The following is a 19955-nucleotide window of genomic DNA, read 5'->3' as shown; positions in this document are numbered from 1 at the left end:
CAGGGATGAGTGAGATTGGTCACTCTCATCTTAAATGTCGGGATCAACTGCCTAGCCCCGGGCTCCTACGCTCCTCGTGGGGCAACGTAGGATTGGATGATGAATGAACGATGAATATACTGTGTATATATATATATATATATATATATATATATATATACACACACACGAGTATATCTAATAATAAGCATAAGATGTATGCATGTCCGTGTGCTATCCTGAACCCATTTCCTACTTGGGGTTGGGAGAATCCAGAAACGACCATGAAAAAAAACACAAAAAAAAAAACAGCACACCCAGCGAAATGAGATGGAAGGAATAATGAAGAATTAGTACCATGCCATAATATGGCTATGGCACTATAGGAGTAGTAGGAAAATAAAAGCAGGAAGAAACAGAACTATCAAGAAGAGAGGTAGGACAGAGGATCAGAAGAATGACTGGAGACAAGAAGGCTCCTTTTAGTCGCCTCTTACAAGCAGGGATTCTGGGGAAGCATTCTATCCCCCCCCCCTCCCTAAGGGGTTCAGTGAAATGGAGACTCATTCTCACCATCCAAGCCTTCAGAATTCTTAACTCGGTCAAATGACGTACTTTTTGCTCCATTCTTCCTGCCCTTTTTTTTTTTTTTTTTTTTTTTTTAATTGGAGAAGTGGATATAGCCTTTATAAAACCTCACCATACGAAACATTTCCTACGATGAAGAAAAACGTGAGCAATAATTAAGACTAAACAAGCACAGCAAACGAGAACTTCTAGAGGCCCACCCTGCCTAAAACCTGGTTTGGATGGAATTGTGCCACTGTGCTGAATATCCTATTCCTAGGTAAAAAGATAAAAAAATGCATGCCAACGTTGCCTGTGAGCCACCCTCACGGGCGGCTTAATAGGTTACCTAGTCTGAATGGAGGTCTACTGTTCTACAAAGTTTTGTTCCTGGATTTAAGAAAAAAAATCGTTACCCCCACATGGACCACCCCATAGGAGGCAGGGGAGTCCCATCCTACCTAAAAACTGGTCCCGAATGAGACTTACCACTGGGAAAAAAATCTTGTTTTCCTAGGTTAAAAAAAAAAAAAAAAAAAAAAAAAAAATATCAACATTGACTGGAACCTTTGGTACTTGCCATCCCCACCTAGGGGTAGCATTGGAGTCCTATCCTGTTTAAGGCCTGGTCTGGATTGAGGTGAACCACTTTGCAAAATTTTGTGTTCCTAGGGAAAAAAAAAAAAAAAAAAAAAAAAGACACCGGTGTTGCCTAGGACCCCTGGTTCCTGATAAATCTCTCATAGCAAAACTGTTAATAAGCAAAATGCCATCACACTAGAGTTAAATTGTTACAAAAACACATTGTGAGGGCAAGCTTTTATTACCAAACAGTGTCATGCTCTATCGAACTTTATTAATTCAATGACTAACACCTTGAAAACAATTTTCAACACCCCAGCACAGCAGGGGTTAAACAGTGGAAGGCACGAGGGCCGGACGTATCATCCTGTAGGTATGGGCAGGGCAGGTGTGTGTGTGTGTGTGTGTGTGTGTGCGCATCAAGTCAATGGATTATATGAGGGCAAGAACAGGTGTTGCTTAAAGGTTGTATTCTCATCTGCACAGGAGGCTTTCTAACAACATTTCCTTAGCAATATATATATATACTGCATACTATTCCATACTACTATCCTCTATAGCTTATATACTTTTATACTAACATATACCGCAAAACATAAATAATATTTATGTGCTGTAAACATGATTGGTTTTGGACGTGTGCAGAGAAGGAATGCAGTGCCAGGAGACGTGACACTCGCACAGGTGGAGAGCGCTGTGAAGCGGCTGAAATGTGGGAAAGCAGCAGGGGTTGATGAGGTGTATGCAGAGATGGTTAAGTGTAGTGGAGAGAGTGGAATTAAGTGCTTGTTGGAGATATGTAAGAAGGCATGGATGAGTGAAACTGTGCCAGTAAAGTGGAAAAAGGCTGTGACTGTACCCCTGTACAAAAATAAAGGTGAGCGACGTAAAAGTAAGAATTATCGTGGCAAAGTTTATTAAGTGTGGTAGGGAAGGTAAATGGAAGAATTATTATACAGAAAGTAAACGAAATATCAGAAGTCCTAGTGAGTGATGAACATGGTGGCTTTAGGATTGGCAGAGGACATGTGGATCAAATATTTGCAGTGAGACGTAGCGGAGGCTAGTGAGAAGGATCATACGGTGTTTATGGCATTTATGGATCTGGAAAAAGCATACGACAAAGTGGACAGAGAAGGATTGTGGAAAGTTTTGCGCATGTACGGATGGTAAGCTGCTAGATGCCATCAAGAGTTTTTATGATGGTAGTGAAGCATGTTTAAGGGTTAATGGGCATCCAAGTGAATGGTTCACAGTCGGTGTGGGCTTGCGATAAGGTTGTGTCATGTCCCCATGGTAGTTCAATATATATATAGATGGGGTGATGAGAGAAGTAAAAATATGAGTAATGGAGAGGGGAATGGCGTTGGTAATGAATGGTGATGGAATATCTCAAATTTGATGTACTGTATGCTGATGATGCAGTGCTATTTGCAAATACCGGACAAGAACTTTGTACACTAGAGTTTTGCTAATGTCTGTGAGCGTCGTGCCTTGAGGGTAAATGTAGTAAGAGTAAAGTGATAGTTACTGAGAGAGAAGGTGACTCCCAGTGCGATGTTACAATGAATGGAGAGACACTGGAACTGGTGAGAGTTCAAATTCCTGGGTACAGAGATAGAAAAGAGAGGAAAATGTGTAAAAGAAGTGGAAAGTACAGTGACACAAGAAAAGTAGCTGGTGCTATGAAGGCTCTGATACGAAAGAGAGGCTTGAGTATTGCAGCCGCACGTGGCTTACATGAAGGAGTGTTAGTGCCAACTTTAACATATGGATATGAGACTATGGTGTGGCATGAAAATGAAAAGTCAAGAGTGACAGCAGTGGAGATGGGACTGCTGAGGAATGTATGTGGAATACAGAGAGTGGATAGGATACGAAATACAGTAATGTGATTCATGAAAGATGTGGAGTGAGGAAGTCTGTGGACACAAGAATCGAAGAGAGAGTACTGAGATAGTATGGTCACGTAGAGAGAATGGATAACAACATAGCAGTGAAAAAGGTATATCTGAGCAAATTTGAAGGAGGAGGCAAGATAGGCCAAGGAGAAGGTGGAGAGATATGGTGGATGAGTGTGTGAGGAAAAAAGAGGTTTGGAAGTCGGTGAGGCAAGGGAACTGACAAGATGTCAGGCTGGCTGGATGAATATTGTCCGGAGAAGTGCACGATCAGGGATTTGGCACCCCTTTTTAACGTGACAGCATCCAGATTGACTCTGTTGGATATGTTTATGTGAAGCTACAGAACGCAGTGAATGTTTTTGGCATATCCGATAGAGCCTGGATTCCAGGGGCTTGAATGATGAGTGAATGGAAGCGTGGCCCATTGGACTGGGCAAATTTGGGCTGTCTGGACATTGCTACTCATCACCCTGCCCTAGGGTGGGAAAGGAGGCCCAGATGATGATGATGATGATGACGATGATATAGAAATAGCTGGTGTGGATGTGGTACTGAGGAGCTCCTTCAATGACAACACTGTCCTAAATGCTCTTCCACGAGGTTATGTGAAAATAGTCAAGAAGTAGCTTTAAACAGAAGTACATCATAAGAGAACTACAAAGTATTCCTAAAGGCTTGTGGCTAACCCATTAGGCTTGCGGACATCTTTATTATTATGTTCCTGCTATCTCCCAACAATTTTTTGTGAAGTTACAAGGATTGATAAACTTATGGTACATGACAATGTATAAATTACTGGCACCTAACACTGAAATGTAGCATTAAGGTGTGAGGTATGGTGTGGTTGAGTGGTATTCCTGTTTTACTGCGAGGAAAAAATGCCTTGGAATATACTGGGAGAGGAACCTTTTGTGTTCCTGCATGGTATGAGGGAAGAGTCACAGCACATTTTTTCCTAATCTGATGATCCCTAACCACTGTCAGCTCAACTTTTGGTCATGTGTACTCAGACTGGAGGACAGATTTGACTGGCATCTTTTCTACCTCATAACTGAAGCTCTCTGAATTTCACTGAACCACTACAGCATTCAAGTAAGGAAAGGCACAGTTCCAGAAGAACAAAATACTGTAAACTGACTACTACAGAAGGGGTGCTCAAGCAAGTGTGGAAAAAATAAACATACAGATTGTCACACTGAGTTTCCTAACTGTGGCTTTTTTGTTTTGGATTAATCTTCAGTTGAAATGTGAACCCTGCAAGCTGAAGGTGCCATCCTCCTCCTCCTGGGAGACAGACAGGGAGTTGAAGGACGTCTATATTATGGTACTAAGCATCAAAGCTGTCCAGATATTTTGGTGCCATCACATGAAGGAATCCCCTCCAACACCTCTGATTGAACAATGACCTTGGTTGAATATAAACCTCTATGTGAAGCTTGTTAGGCGCAAGGATACCCCTACTGTCTACCACTAGCATGATGAAATGCCAACAGATATCATTGCCAAAATCTTAAGTGTCTTTTCTTGTTCAGAATGTCCCCCGTATTGTAAAGCGATGATAAAGCAATGGAATGGATGACTGTGACAGTGAGACCTGCAAGACACGAGATGCAGCATCCACAGCTACACAACATTTTTATGTCAGTTATTCAACAACACTAAATGTGCTAGTTCACTGAAACCCTCAAACTGATCACCTCCAGGAGGAACGACTTAATAACCTTGGATGAATACAAGGTAATCTAAAGGTGAATGTAGGGAAGAGAAAAGTTATGGTCCTTGAGAGAAGTGAAGTCAGTGAATGCATAGTGAGGCTGGATGAGGAGGAAATGGAAAATGTTAGTGCTTTCAAGTACCTGAGTAGTGTGATGAGTAAGGATGGAAGTTTAGAGGGTGAAGTGCTTGAAAGGGCACAACAAATAAAGGTTGTTGGTTTCTTGAAAGCAGTGATAAAAAACAGGGAAGTGAGCAGTCACTACATGACAGTATTGTGAACCAACTCTAATGTATGGAAGTGAAGCTTGGACCTTGTTGGAGGGACAGAAGTCATGAATGAGTGCAATGGAACTTAGTTATTTGAGAGGAGCATGTGGAATCACATGGCAAGACAGACTGACAAATGAGGAAGTGAAGGAGCGTTGGGGTGTGGACATGGATGTGATGGGAAGCGTTAGGAGGAACACACTAAGGTGGTTTGGCCATGTGAAGTAGATGGAGAGTGAAAGGCTGACGAGGAGAGTGTATGTGAGTGACGTGGAAGGGGGGAGAGGGAGGGGGAAGCTAAGGATGAGATGAAGGGATGGAATGAAGAGGTATATGAGAGATGGGGGTGTGAGCTGGGAACAGGGCGACATGGAGGCAACTTGTTTGTGGCCACCCTTTACAGGATTAAGGTGTCTGGGAATAGATAGATAGACAGATAAAATACAAGCCTGAAAAACACCTTAGATATTGGTGTACCAGCAACCTTCTAGCCAAAACAGTCAGGGTGGACCTGAATTCAATTCCACTGCTAAACAAATTTTTCATGATCTACCTGTATGCGGCACCGGACTTCTTCACAATGACCCCCAAATAATGCTGTGATGACAACTCATAATGATATTCAGTTAAGTTCAGTATCTGCTTCCTAATTATTATTCTTTTAGAAGACTAGCAGATAGGTATATATGAAGCTAAAGAACATGGTGAATTTTTTTTGTTCTATCTGATAGAGCCAGGATTCTGTAGGCCTGAATGATGAATGAATGGAAGCGTGGCCCACTGAACTGGGCAAACTTAGGTTGTCTGGACGTTGCTACTCCACACCCAGCCCTAGGGTGGGAAAGGAGGTCCGGATGATGATGATGATGATGAAGACACATAAGGATGGAGAATGAGAAGCTGTGTAGGACTGTATATGAAATGTGGGTGAGGTAGATGAGAAGACTGAGGACGAGATGGAGATGTAAATAAGAGATGGGTGTGTAAGTTGGAGAGAGGGCAGGGGACAGGGTGACATGAAGGCAATTTGTTTTGTGGCCACTACTTATGGAATTAAGGCATCTGGTGATAATTAGATAGATGGATATACTGTATAGACAGACTGAATAACAAAGCCTCACCAAACACACATGGAAGGTAATAACATCGCAGAATGAAGTTCCCTGTGATTTATTTACATAGTTTTATAATTAGAGAGAGAGAGAGAGAGATGCTATTTTTAATCAATGTCACTCAAATATATCCACCATAATGAAGTCCAGCAATGCTTGCTGGATCAGAATAGCTTCCTAATCTCCCACACACCACCACCACCACATGTGACATATAATACTAAATTGGCACTTGACAAGGCTAAATTCATCAGAGAATTAAAACAAAGTGGAAAAATATTCAACAGAAACTTGTTTAGCGCACTTCCAACTACTTTATGTGGTATATGGGCAGTTATTCTTCTAAAGGAATTAGGCTGTTCGGCAACTGCAGCTATATATTCTGAAACACAGGCAAGAACTACCGTACCTCAGTTTTCTCTTTGTGACTAAGCTGAATGATGTAACTTTTCCCCACCTATTTTTCAGCTATACTTGTACAGCAGTACAAAAACTATTAGGAAAATAAGAATACTGATATCTCCAGTGGAAAACTCATAATATTATTCCACACACTGTATTCTACTGGGGGGGAGGGGAAGTACCCTTTCAGGGAGGCAGGTTAATAAAACTGCGGCTTCCCATGATGGCATGATTCCTTAGGAAAAGCAGTGCTTTCATTTGAACAATAAACTGACACAAAACAAAAGATGACCTCACCTGACATGGATATCTTCTATGCTAATCTGAGGTGTAAAACAACCATTAGCTGGTGTGCCCGAGGGTTTACTTCTATTATATTAAGTATTTTTCAATTAAATACTTGCTACTTACAATTTTATTCAGCTCAGGAGACTCTTATTGAAGTGGAAGGGTTTGATATAGCCTTGATTAACCTCTTCAATACAACAGATCCTTCCTGAGATGAAAAAAATCTAATGTAAGACAACAGGAATATACAGTAATACGAAAGACGAACTGTGACTGAAGGAATTAACGTATGTTGCATCATAAAATTGTTTCACATAACATACTGCATAAGGATATTCAAAAATCTGTGTTTACTTGTTATAAATATTCATATGGCTGAAAAGCAATTGGAAAAATTTACAGTTTTAAATTAACATAAGCCACCACCATCATCTGGACCTCCTTTCCCACCCTAGGGCAGGGAGAGGAGTAGCAACACTCTGACAGCCAAAGTCTGCCCAATTCAATGGGCCACGCTTCTGTTAACCCTTACATACTGGAGGTTTTCCGATGCCGCACGCTTCTCCCTACGGGGAATTTCGTGATTTTGGAAAAATTACCCTTACTTCAAACCCTAATATCTGCCAAACTATAACACCTACAGAAATTAATTAGACATACATAAGACTCACTAACTCTTCCTCTTTCAAATGAAAGTATCCCCAAGTCTCCAGGTGGTCCCGTCAATGAGTAAGGATAAGTTAAAGTTCAAAGGGTGGCAGGAAGACGCTTGAGGTTATACACGTCAACCGGCGTTGCTCCGCGCCCAAAATCATGACGGCTATACACGTCAACCAACGCGTAGGGAACTCATCATTCATGCCTTCGAAATCCTGGCTCCAACAGACAGGCCCCCCAAAAAAAATTAACCACAATCTGTGGCTACGCATATACCTATCTGATAAGAGCCAATCCAAATGCTGTCACATTAAAAAGGGGTGCCAAATCCCTGGTCATGTGCTTCTCCACACAAAATTCATCCAGCCAGCTCGATCTCGTCAGTCCCTTAACATCATCAACTTCCATACCTCCCTTCCTCATACGCCCATCCACCATATCTCTCCACCTTCTCCTTGGCCTATCTCGCCTCCACCCTCCTTCAAATTCGTTCAGATATACCTTTTTCACCACTCTGTTTTCATCCATTCTCTCAACATGACCATACCATCTCAGTACACTCTCTTCGATTCTTGTGTCCACAGACTTCCTCACTCTGCATCTTTCACGAATCACATTATTCCCTATCCTATCCACTCTCTGTACTTCACATACATTCCTAAGCAGTCCCATCTCCACTGTTCTCACTCCTGACTTTTCATTTTCATGCCACACCATAGTCTCACATCCGTATGTTAAAGTTGGCACTAACACTACTTCGTGTAAGCCTCGTGCAGCTGCAACACTCAAGCCTCTGTTCTTATGAAGGCCTTCATAGCACCAGCTACTTTCCTTCCCTGTGTCACTCTACTTTCCACTTCTTTTGCACATTTTCCTCTCTTTTCCATCACTGTACCCAGGTATTTTAACTCTCTCACCAATTCCAGTCTCTCTCCATTCACTGTAACATCACACTGGGATTCATCTTCTCTCTCGATTACCATCACTTTGTTCTTTTCTACATTTACTCTGAAGATGATAAAAAGAACCTACTAATAGCAAAGCACTTACACATGCTCTTTGTAATGCATCACACCTTTTCACTGAAGTGCAGTATTTGATGAAGCTCCTAATATATTCAGTGCATAATATAATTAGGCTCAAGGTTATGAGAATTCTGTACTTCCATAAAACTGGATACAGAATTATGAACTGCACAATGCTCATATGTCCAACCACTCCTCATATCACGGCACAACCATATCAAAGTCTTACTCTTGGAGCAAGCTTTACTGCAGAGGGAAATGGAAGAAGATGCACAACTGATAAGATAAATGTGCTTGAATTTTAATTGAACTCCAAATTACTGCAAGCAACTGAATGAAGTACTTGAAAAAGTAATCAGGTTTAAAGGGATTAATTCATATACCAGTACCAGTATACTGCACACTCTTGTAATGTTTTGAAGTGCACCTTTTTACTTCCATGTCACCCCACATACAGACAGTCCTTGTTATAAGTAGGGATGGGTTCAAAAATAGCTCAATACAGTACTTTCCACAAAGATGGTAATGTACCCTAGAGAACTGGTATATCAGCTTTATGGTTATCAACAGAACTCTGGCATGAAATTTCTATGAAACTTTGACAAAAAACAACTATAACAAGGACTTACTGTAATGCACAGACAAAATGAGAAAGCTGAAAACAGCTGCTGCTTAGGTACAAATATACCTGTAATGTTTAACCCAATGAATCCAGTGGTCTTTTTATTGTTTATTCTGGCTGGTATCAGACTTTTTTCAGCATAGGAGAGCCATATGGTAGTGAAGAGTTAAAAGAAAGCTGTATCTAACCCTCCAGGTAAAAAAATAAAAAAATAAATAAAAATAAATAAATAAAAAATAAACTGAATATGCATCACCCATGGAGACAGCAGGAATAAAATATAAAATATTGTACATTCTCTAGCAGCTTCCCAGAACTGGGAAGCTGCCAGAGACTGAACAATGTGGACAGCTACCATTTGGTGGCCAAGGCTGATGCATGCAAGCACGTTGGAGCCTTTATAAACGATACGATATGATACTGGATTGAAGGGGTTAAAGTTCAGGCATATGCATAAAGGACAAACATATATACCTGTATTTTAAATTATGTGAAAATATTTTGCAACCATATTACAGTATGTTGTTTGCACTGCAATGCACTATCTGTAATCATTACAGGAGCTTTAACAAAAGCATTTAACTCCAACAGGAAATACATCATATTGGTGATACATAACAGGATCAGTCCTATTATATGATACACAGTTCAGTACCACATAAATGTGTTACCAGATATTCATTTATCCAAGAAGGAGAATAATAAACTCTGATATCAACAACTGTCTTGAAGATACTGTACTGTACCATGATGTAAGCAATAAATATTACAGATCAGTATGGTGGACACTCCTCCTGCAATATCTTGTCAGCACTTCATAATAATCCTCCACTTTCTTATACCTTGTCTAGACCTGTAACATTCTTTTCAGTGCAGCACAACGACCAGTACTAATATGCACACTGGCTAGCTCAAAAATAAACCAGCACATAATTAAACACTTTTCAAAACATTTATATGAGTCACTGAAGTATACACATCTCTCTGGGTTCAGCATGTTAAGTATACGCAATGTTGCTGGCATACTTGTTGCCATACATAAAACAATGGCCTGAAACATTTTATAAAATTAACAGTCCACAAAAAACACTATTTGTCAGACCCAAATCACATTATCAACGTACAGTATACAGTTTCTCACACATGAAAAATGACACACAATTGCAACAAATAAATGATTTCATAGTTGCACATCAGATCATGAAGTTTTTTCCTTGAGTCTGTACTAGTCTTATTAAAACAACTTACTCTTAAATTACTATGACATGATTAAAGATGATACACTATCACTTCCAACAGAAATACCTGTATTGTAATTCTCGTGCTCATTACAAATGGACTATGCCATACAAACAATGAGAAGATATAGTACTAAATTAAACAGGTTGGTTTCCTTTATCATTAAATTGCACACTTACACTCACCCTATATACAAATCAGTACACACACATAAACATGATGTGAACAATGTGAGAAACATGACAGGAGGGGAAAAGAAAGAGCCAATCAGTAAAACAATGGAGATGGGGAAAGGATGAGAAAGGGGAATGGAATTGCTAAAGATATTCTACTTTGTGCATGAAGTGCAACAACATAGCAATAATTTTCTTACAAATGAAGATACAAGTAAAGAATGATAATATGGAATAAGTACTTTACTGTATGAAGATCAACAAGGGCCTGACAGGACAAAAGGCAAATTTATTCCAGCTCATATAGAAGAGCATGATGTCCACACAAAAAAAAAGAAACTAAGAAATTAGGGTATGGAGAAAGGAAAGAGGGGGCTGACAACCTGGGTATGGTATAAAAACATTGTCAGTGGAAAGGCTAAGTTCAACAAGAGAAAAAATTATGGAATGGGGTCAAATAAAATGGTGAAAGAGAGAGATGTTCATGTCTGGATAAACCAAATGGTGTACCAAAACAAAGATCACAAGAAAATGGAAAATGGAAGAAAAAACTGAAGAAAATTAAAGCATATACAGTAAAAGGAAAACTGATGGAATGAGATGTTAGAATGAATACCTGGGTGATGATACAAGACTGAAGGTTGCAGAAATTGATGGATAAATGCCTGGCCTATGAGCGGAGTGCCACAAACTGGTTGAAGGCATCGAGGATATGAGGGTCCAGGTCCTGAGTGAAGAGCAGTGTACTGAGGGTCTGACTGTACCGCTCCACCTGGGTGTTGTGCTGTGGGGATGGAGATAAGAAGTTTGGTTACCATCAAGCCTCAGATGGGTCAGTCCTCTCGGGTCTTCATAACTTTCACGTGATTCCCCTGCTGCACTTAAGTTCCTTCCCCTCTCTCAATGAGACAATTTTCTGTTACACAAAGAAAGAGTAACCGTGGATCTTTGTTTTGGGTGCCAGTGAAGTGCAATATGCCTGTTGCCCTTATTCCAGTCATCATCCAATCCCAGTTTGCCCTGTATAAATAGGAGTGTAGGGGTGAAGGGCAAAGCTACTCAGTCCCCTGACACTCATTCAGTATTTAAATGTCTGGTGGTCTTGTGAGTTAAGGCATTCCAACCAGATGAGGACCATAAGCAACTAATTCGAAGGGGTGATTTAGATGTATCAATCACATGCCACTAAGGAGTGAGTGACTGGTCACCCTCACCTCCTTATGTGGTAATGCTAGATTACAGAGTGGATGGATTTCATATGTATGAATGACCTCCCTCACTGAGTGATTACATGCATGTTAAAGAGACATGAAGTCTGTTGTTTTAAAAATTAGGAATTAAAGTATGAAATGCATTCATACTCAATGAGCTTTCTTACAACTGTGAATGCAGCACACCCAATATTTGTGTGGGGGGATGGTGCATAGGGTCATGTAAAGAGGACAGCAGGGGTGAGGAGGGTACAAAATGGATTTTGGATAAGGCAGCAAAACATCCAGGGCCCTTAATTCTTAGAAAGCAGGGTATATCATATGACATACACACTTCCGCCCTATTTTTTCCTTCACTTTCGTCAACTCTTGCTATATAAGGCAGTTCTGTCAATTTTATCAAGCTTGGCTGTGCTAACAAACAGCAAGCTCGGTCAGTCTACTTCTGTTAGATCTCAGTAAGATATAATACTTTTTTTCTTCAAAATGATCTGGTTAATATACTTCAATATGCTGCCACAGCAAAGATGACAAACCAAAGAATGTAGTTTTTGAGCATGTTCTTAGTTTTACAATATCCATTCCATTACAGAAAGAGCATTAGTTAAAAAAGAGTAAAAATCATGATCCTGCTTACTGTTTACAGCTTAAGAATCATCCAGTTTTCAAACCCTGAGAGGGTTTAGTTTCCTGTAAGGACCTACAATAAGAAAGCAATCAAGAGTTAGATATCATTCCACCTGTGCTGCTGAAGAAGAGAGGGAAGTGGATTACTAAAAGACCTCATTTCCCACAAAATAAAACAACTTAAATTTCCTTACAGTGCATAAGAAAAAGTAATAACCATCATCATCATCACAACCCTAATTCCCAAATTAACAATGGGGTGAGATAGGCTCTAAAAGCAAAGAAAAAACATAATATACAAAATCTTCAATTAGGCCTGGGAAGTGAAGTCAGAATTATGAAGCCTTGTACAATATGTGAATGAATGTCTGGACAATTTCATTGAGCATGCTGTTGATAGTTCTCCAACATCCATACTGTACTTTCTTTTTCCCTTTCGAACAAGGGGACTCTGCGATGATGATGATAATAATAATGATGATGATGATAATGATGAAGACAACAATGTGGCAGGCACGACTAACCATCATGAAGATCTGGTGGAGTCTGCCAACAGTCCAGCGGTACCAGTGTGTGTTGAAGTCTCGGCCATCTGTGTCGCAGCGAACCAGATGCTCTGACAGAATCATGATGAACCGCTGCAAAATGAAAGTAGCTACACATTCACGTATAAGGTACAGGCAGTCATTGTATAAGTTGTTTCATTTAGAGATGCCTACTGTAAGCTGCTGATGAATTAATTACCATTCATCAAAGGTTCCCTGTGGCAATAAAGCTTTTCTGAAGTCAGAAATTAGTGTTTTTTGTCACTTTATCACTTTACTTTTAATACTGCCATGTGATTTTCTTCAGTTTCGGATATTTTTAACATAAAGGGGTTATATACAGCCTTAAATAACTCCTTCACTACTCAATATCTTCCGTAAGTTAAGCGAAAACTGTACGATGGTAGTGGGGGAATTACTTGACTGAAGTGATTTACATTGTACAGTACGGTACTCGGCAAGCTATGAAGAAGTGTAACTGTGACCTTCACCGAATCCCATCATTATCACCCTCACCATCTCCCTGACCTGTTTTTCCTACCTCAGAATGGGGTGAAGTAAACTGGCTCTCACCTGGAATATGATGAGGAACAAATTCTTCTGGTCAGCCTGTGCCGCCTCCAACTTTTCCTCCATGCGTTCAATCTCCTCTTCGCTGGGCCGTGGACGCTGTTGCTGCTGTTGCTGTTGTGCCCGCTCCTCATCATCCGAGTCTGAGGTATCATCTGAGTCATTGCCAGCACGTCTCTCCCTTGCCTCATTCACCTCTCGCTGCAGTCGATTTACATGCTTGTTCATCTTCCTAATTGTTCCATGAAGGATCTCCCAGATGTAGTTCCTATACAGTAAAGGGGTACAATAATCATTGCAAGGATTGGAGTTCTGCCACAAATCAAGGTTCTTTGCTATCTTCAAGGAACACTGATACTGAAAAAAACAGAAAGAAGTTCAAAACTTACTGCCGGTAATTAAAAGTGATTCCTTGATTTTAATGAGGCCTTTGATCATCTAATATCTGCTATCTCCACACAATGTTATTTGGCTCTGGAAAGAATTTTTGAACTGTTAAATGTATTTTTCATTAACTTTTTCACAACTGGGATGGTCTCTTCATCTGAATAAACTTTTCTGGTAGTAACAATAAAACATACATGATGACTTTTACAGTTTCGTACATACCCAGACACTGTTAGCAGCTTCTACTTATTTGACTTGTATATTGCAGGTGGAAGGTTATGGTGGATGAGTGTGTGAGGAAGAGAGGTAGGAAAGTTGGTGAGGCTAAAGGACTGACAAGCTGGCTGGATGAATTTTGTGTGAAGCGCATAACCAGGGATTTGGCACCCCTTTTTAACGTGACAGCATTCGGACTGACTCTATCAGTTAGGTATGTGAAGCTACAGAAAGTGGTGAAACTTTTTTTGACCTATCTGATCGAGCCAGGATTCCTTCGGCTTGAATGATGAGTGAACGGAAGCGTGGCCCATTGAACTGGGCAAACTTAGGCTGTCTGGATGTTGCTACTCCTCACCCTGTCCTAAGGTGGGAAAGGAGGTCATGATGATGATGATGATGATGATGATGATGATGATGATGAGGAGGACAATGACGATGACGACGACGACGATGGTGATTTCTGAATCCACTGAAAACTGGTAGGGTATGGTTACAATGATGATTAAAAGTACAGATGACGACGACGACGATGACGATGATGATTTCTGACTCCACTGAAAACTGGTAGGGTATGGTTACAATGATGATTAAAAGTACAGATGACGACGACAATGATGATGATGATGATTTCTGACTCCACTGAAAACTGGTAGGGTATGGTTACAATGATGATTAAATGTACAGATTCAATGATAACACTGGCGTTTGTAATGACAATACAAACAATGGTGCCTGTGGTGACGATGATGATGAAGATAAATGTATATGACTCACTTAGTAAACTCTGGAACCATTTCCTTGCTGAAGACCCAGTTAGCTACAGAGGCACATGAAACGATCTGCGTGCGGAGGAACTTGTCCACCAGCATGACCATCATCTGTTGGTGAGTTGACCACACCTCATGCATCTCTCGTAGCACAAGCATCTGCGCCTCCTCATGAGTACCCACAAGCGCCTCAAACACCTGGTTGAGTAGGAAAATATGTGATGGGTGCATCTGTACTTTTTAAAATCAACTATCATACTGAATTTATTTCCCACTAATAATCACCTTTCAACACTTCCCCACAAAAAGCTTTGCATCCCACATCATACAAGCACCTGGGCCTCATCCTGGCTGTTCATTAGTACCCTAAATACCTATGATTAAAGAGGGAATCTGTCTCTTTGAACTCCTTCACTGACAACATATTTTTTAATATAATTCTTACTACCTTTAGATGATTGTATTTACCTCAGGAGAGATACTTAAATTGGAGTTATTGGATATAGTAAACTGCTCAGTATGTGTTCTATTCTACTTTTTTTTTTTTTTTTTTTTAATGCGAGGAAGAAGGAACCAAAGGCCATGAGCCCGCAGTAACAGTTCCCTCCAAGAAAAAAACAAAATACAATAGAGAGCCAAATTCAAGATCAGATCATTTTGAAATGCCTGGACACACTGCGTTTGAAAGACTGGAGATCATAGGCAGCAGGAAATACAGACAAAGGGAGACAGTTCCAGAGCTGACCTGTTGCATAAATGAAAGACTGGGAGTAACGGTTAACTCTTGCATTAGAGAGTTGGACAGAAAAGGGATGAGAGTTTGCTGCCAGACGGGTGCTATGCGCCCGTTGTAGAGGTGGAGGAATGCAAGCAGACAGTTCAGAGGAGCAGTGATCATTAAAGTAGCGATAGAAAAGAGATAAAGATGTAACAGTGCGACGAAGAGACAGAGGCTGAAGGGAGTCAGTAAGAGGAGGAGAGTTAATGAGACGAAAAGCCTTTGACTCCACCCTTGTGCAAAATCATTTGGAAGCAGGAAGAATAAACTGATAAAAAAAAAATGAAGGGGTAATAATTTTTTTCCCCTACTAACCCCATGCATTTCTCACAACACAAATGTCTGGGGCTCCTTTTTAGTGCCCAATGGTGCCTCCAATCTCTAGTCATTGAGGAAAGTACATGGAGAATTTGTCTTTAATTATTATTTTTCTCATCTACTTAACCATTTGCATCTTTTGCAGCACAAGGATTTGCACCTGTTCTTGCTGCCCACTAGCACCTCAAGTAACTGGTCAAACAGCAAAATAAATGCCACAAGAATAGGTCTAACTGCCTATCTAGTTACTATCCATAGCCAGATGCCTTGATCTTGGAGATGGTGGCCATCAACAAACTGCTTCCATGTCATCCAATCCTCTGCCATGAGGCTGCCCTCTCTCCACCATATGCCACCATTACTTCTCACAGGATTCTAGAGTTGTGTGAATCCCCCAGGCACCAAGAGGTTTCCCATCCCTCATCACGGCCACAGCAGTGAGTTAGTTATACTTTCTGCTATAGAATATGAACTAACTGTGAACTGTGGCAGAGAGTTCCTTTTTGAGGAATGAAAATCAAATAGTGTCACTCTGATTTGTTCCAAGAGCATTTTTTTCCAAAAGAAAGAAATAAAATTAAAAGTCAGTGTTTAATATAAAGACCTGTAAAAGAATGTTCATTCATCCCTTATTATACATAGGAGTTTTGTTTGCAGATTCAATCATACATATTTTTTGGTCTGGGGATTTTTTTTCTGGTGGCTGAATTTCAAATCTCACACCATTAAAGTTTTTGCACTTGACCACAATGCGTCACTGGTGTAAACTGCCAAACCCCCTCCAAAGCCAACCTTTCTCACATGACGCCCTACTGTGATCTCTAACCAGGGTTTTGTATATTGTACTTTTATTGGGGTATTATGGTTCTAAAGCAACGCCAACCTGCCTCAGCAAAGTCTAACAGTGCGGCAAAAGTCCCTAAATGAGAGAGGAGAGGGTAATGGTTTACTTTAAGTAACAAAAATACCTTATCAATTTTGTTCCTCTTCCTCCTATACGTGATCTACATTTTTCTAATAGTTTTTATTGAGGTCAATGATTGTTTTTCCAATGATTTTATGTTCTTCTTGGTTATATCCATATTTTGCTTTCCTGACGTGAGTTGTCTCTCAAACGTACTGTTGGCTACTAACTAAAATGTACTTAACCCCTACACCGCGGGCTTGTTTACCAATTACTTGCGTGTGCCGCGGGGTTATTTGGGCTCCGACAGACTCTCAAAAAATATTTGCCAAAAATCAGTTATTAGTCCTAGAATAATAAAATTACATATGCTTATGGCACATACCTTCAGCTTTCTCCTGGAATGATTGTTGAGCCTTCGTCCGTTACCGTAGGACTTGTGGAGACCTCTGAAGTAGGGTAACGAAGTCTCCACTTTACACTTCCCAACAACCCGTAATATGATTACCACAGCCAGATACAAACACTATAAACACTATTCTACAATTTTCAAGTAGTTTGGGATCCATACTCAAAAAAAAACACTGTGAAAGCAATGGAAATTACGAGCGCGTCTGATCGTCGCACTGGCACTAGTTCGCTCATGGTAGTCTGTCATTTATTATTCATAAAACCCTCACACTTTATATTTCTATTACTATATAACACTTATATATATCTACAGTCTTTATCCATAAGTTTCCTTCAGTAGTATTAGTTTATTGTCACTGTAGGGATTCAATTTCTTTCAGTAAAATACGTAGCATTCACTTTCTCGTCCTGTACAGTATACTGGCATTGAGAGTGAATGTCACTTTCATCTTCACTCTCATAACTCATAGCATTCAGACATGCTAGAGTGAAACTCACTTTCATTACTCCTAGGGTATATACTCATATTCTTATAATACTACTCATTTACATTTCTATTTACGATCTCTATTTTATTTACGTTATTTACATTTCTATTTTATTTACAGTGTTATGCACTGTCACTTGAAATAACTTATAAAACTATTTTCCATTGTTCACGTATATTTACATTCATTACTTTCACTTGCTGTTTACACATTATTTACACATTATTTACAATTCCACTTGCACTGTTTTACTCAATAGAAAGATCGTAGTCACTCTTTTATCAATTGTCAGCCCTTTACCTCTTTCCACACGAGGTTTAGTAGGGGGTAAAGGTCACAGAGCCATTTGCATGGGGGTGAAAAAAGGCCTTGAAGTCAGCAAGATGAAACATACGTCCTCTCACTTCGGAAGATGACAGTACACTGATAACGCAGCCTAGAGGCCTGCTTTAGGGGTTATTCAGAGTTACCAATATTACTTCTTGAAACAGCTAAGTCTAGCACTGATATGATTGGCAGGAAATCTAGACAATACATTATAAATTTGGTAGTTCCAGGTGAATGTAAATATCATTTAGGGTTCTCCTTCCCTCCTTACAAGTATATTTATTACGAAAATAGATTAGAGGCCTACTTAGGAGATATATAATCAGAGCTACCAATGTTAAATCTTGAAACAGCTTTGTGTAGCACTGATATGATTGGCAGGAAATCTAGACAATACATTATAAATTAGGTAGTTCCAGGTGAATGTAAATATCACTTAGGCCTCTCCCTTCTCTCCTTACATGTATATTTATTACGAAAATAGATTATACGGCATATTTCAAGTGGAAAAAAACAGCGAAAATTAGCGAACGAGTGCACGTGAGGTGTTGTCAGGTGATAATTAGCCAATTCCAGGTGTATGGCACTCTCACTTACCTGATTTCTTTCTTGTATATATTATTTGGTATAAGAATACGACATAGGGCTTATTTCAATGGATGAAATCAGTGAAAAATTCCAGGGAAGATTTACTTAGCGTAGCATGGCCGGGCAGGCGAGAGGATAGGGTAATGGAGGGGGGGTAGGGAGGGGAGTCAAGAACAGGGAGAAATGGCTAAATTGTCAACAATGGATGGGAGTACAGATGAGATTAGGAGTGCTGACTAGTGTTGGACATTGTCAGTACTGATAGATGATACAAGCCCCCACTTGAAAGCCCGGGTGAATTCAAAATAACACAGAATCACAAAAGCGACGCCCCGCGGTATGATCCCTTGCTCCCAAGCGTCACGAAAGTGACGCCCCGCGGTTAAGGGGTTAAATCTAGCAAAATTTAATGTCACTCTTATCTTAAATGTCAGGACCAACTTGCCTAGCCCCGGGCTCCTACGCTCCTCATGGGGCAATGTAGGATTGGATGATGGATGGCTATCTGAATGTTATTCCTGGCCAATCACGTGTTGGTGTGTCATTTGTTGTAGCGATTTTTCAGGGCTCAAATACATGGCACAAAAATGTGAAGAACTCATTGGAAACTCCCCCCCCCCCGCCCGGGAACAGGGTAGAAAAGTTACACAAGGCTGCCCCGGAACAGTGTTAACATTAAATAACACCATAAAATATTAAACTTCACATTAGCTCATCTAAACTAACTTAACATATACGTAACCTAACATAATAATGCAACCTAACCTAACCAAACCTACTGTAATATAACCCAACAACCTATACCAACCTAAACCTAACCTAATCTAACTTGACAATCTAATCCCCCCTTCATAGTTGCAAATGCAAATGAATTCTGGTACATTAAAGTTGGTTTTCATAAGTATCTACTATTACACCAGGGAAACAACACATGTCAGTAAAGCAAATCATGAACAAAAACAACAGGAAAAGAAAATCACCATTCATCTATTATTTACCAATACAAATAATCAGAGGAATATATAAAACAATCCAGAAAAATAAGAAGTGAATTAGTTAGGTCTTGCTGTTGTTTCATCTAAACCATTACCGTATTTTACCAAGGAGTTTTGATCAGTAGAAAAGGTGGCTTTGCTTGATGATGATGATGATGATGATGATGATGATCATCATCATCATCATCATCACCACATCATCTCACTGTCATGTTATCTTTTCACCATCAACTAATGCATCATTACATTATCATCTCACTGACACTTCATCATCATCAAAAGCTCAA

The 19955-nt window shown here is 40.0% G+C and overlaps 1 protein-coding gene across 1 annotated transcript in view; it reads right to left on the bottom strand.

The window, feature by feature from the left end:
• Positions 1 to 11203: 11203 nt before the first annotated feature.
• Cbp80 (Nuclear cap-binding protein subunit 1) overlaps positions 11204 to 19955 on the bottom strand; it is a 35487-nt gene continuing 26735 nt past the window's right edge. Inside the window, exons 13-16 of the mRNA XM_080275025.1 lie at positions 14867 to 15057; positions 13490 to 13754; positions 12896 to 13009; positions 11204 to 11317 (exon numbers count right to left, since the gene is read on the bottom strand). Coding sequence (XP_080131151.1) covers positions 11204 to 11317; positions 12896 to 13009; positions 13490 to 13754; positions 14867 to 15057 — 684 coding nt within the window. The remainder of the gene's footprint in view (positions 11318 to 12895; positions 13010 to 13489; positions 13755 to 14866; positions 15058 to 19955) is intronic.

Source organism: Coenobita brevimanus, chromosome 60, assembly GCF_032717465.1.
Source record: "Coenobita brevimanus isolate Jiangsu-jjx chromosome 60, ASM3271746v2, whole genome shotgun sequence".
Lineage (NCBI taxonomy): Eukaryota > Metazoa > Arthropoda > Malacostraca > Decapoda > Coenobitidae > Coenobita > Coenobita brevimanus.
The sequence above is the reverse complement of the archived record's forward strand: the minus strand, read 5'-3'. Positions and strand labels throughout refer to the sequence as shown.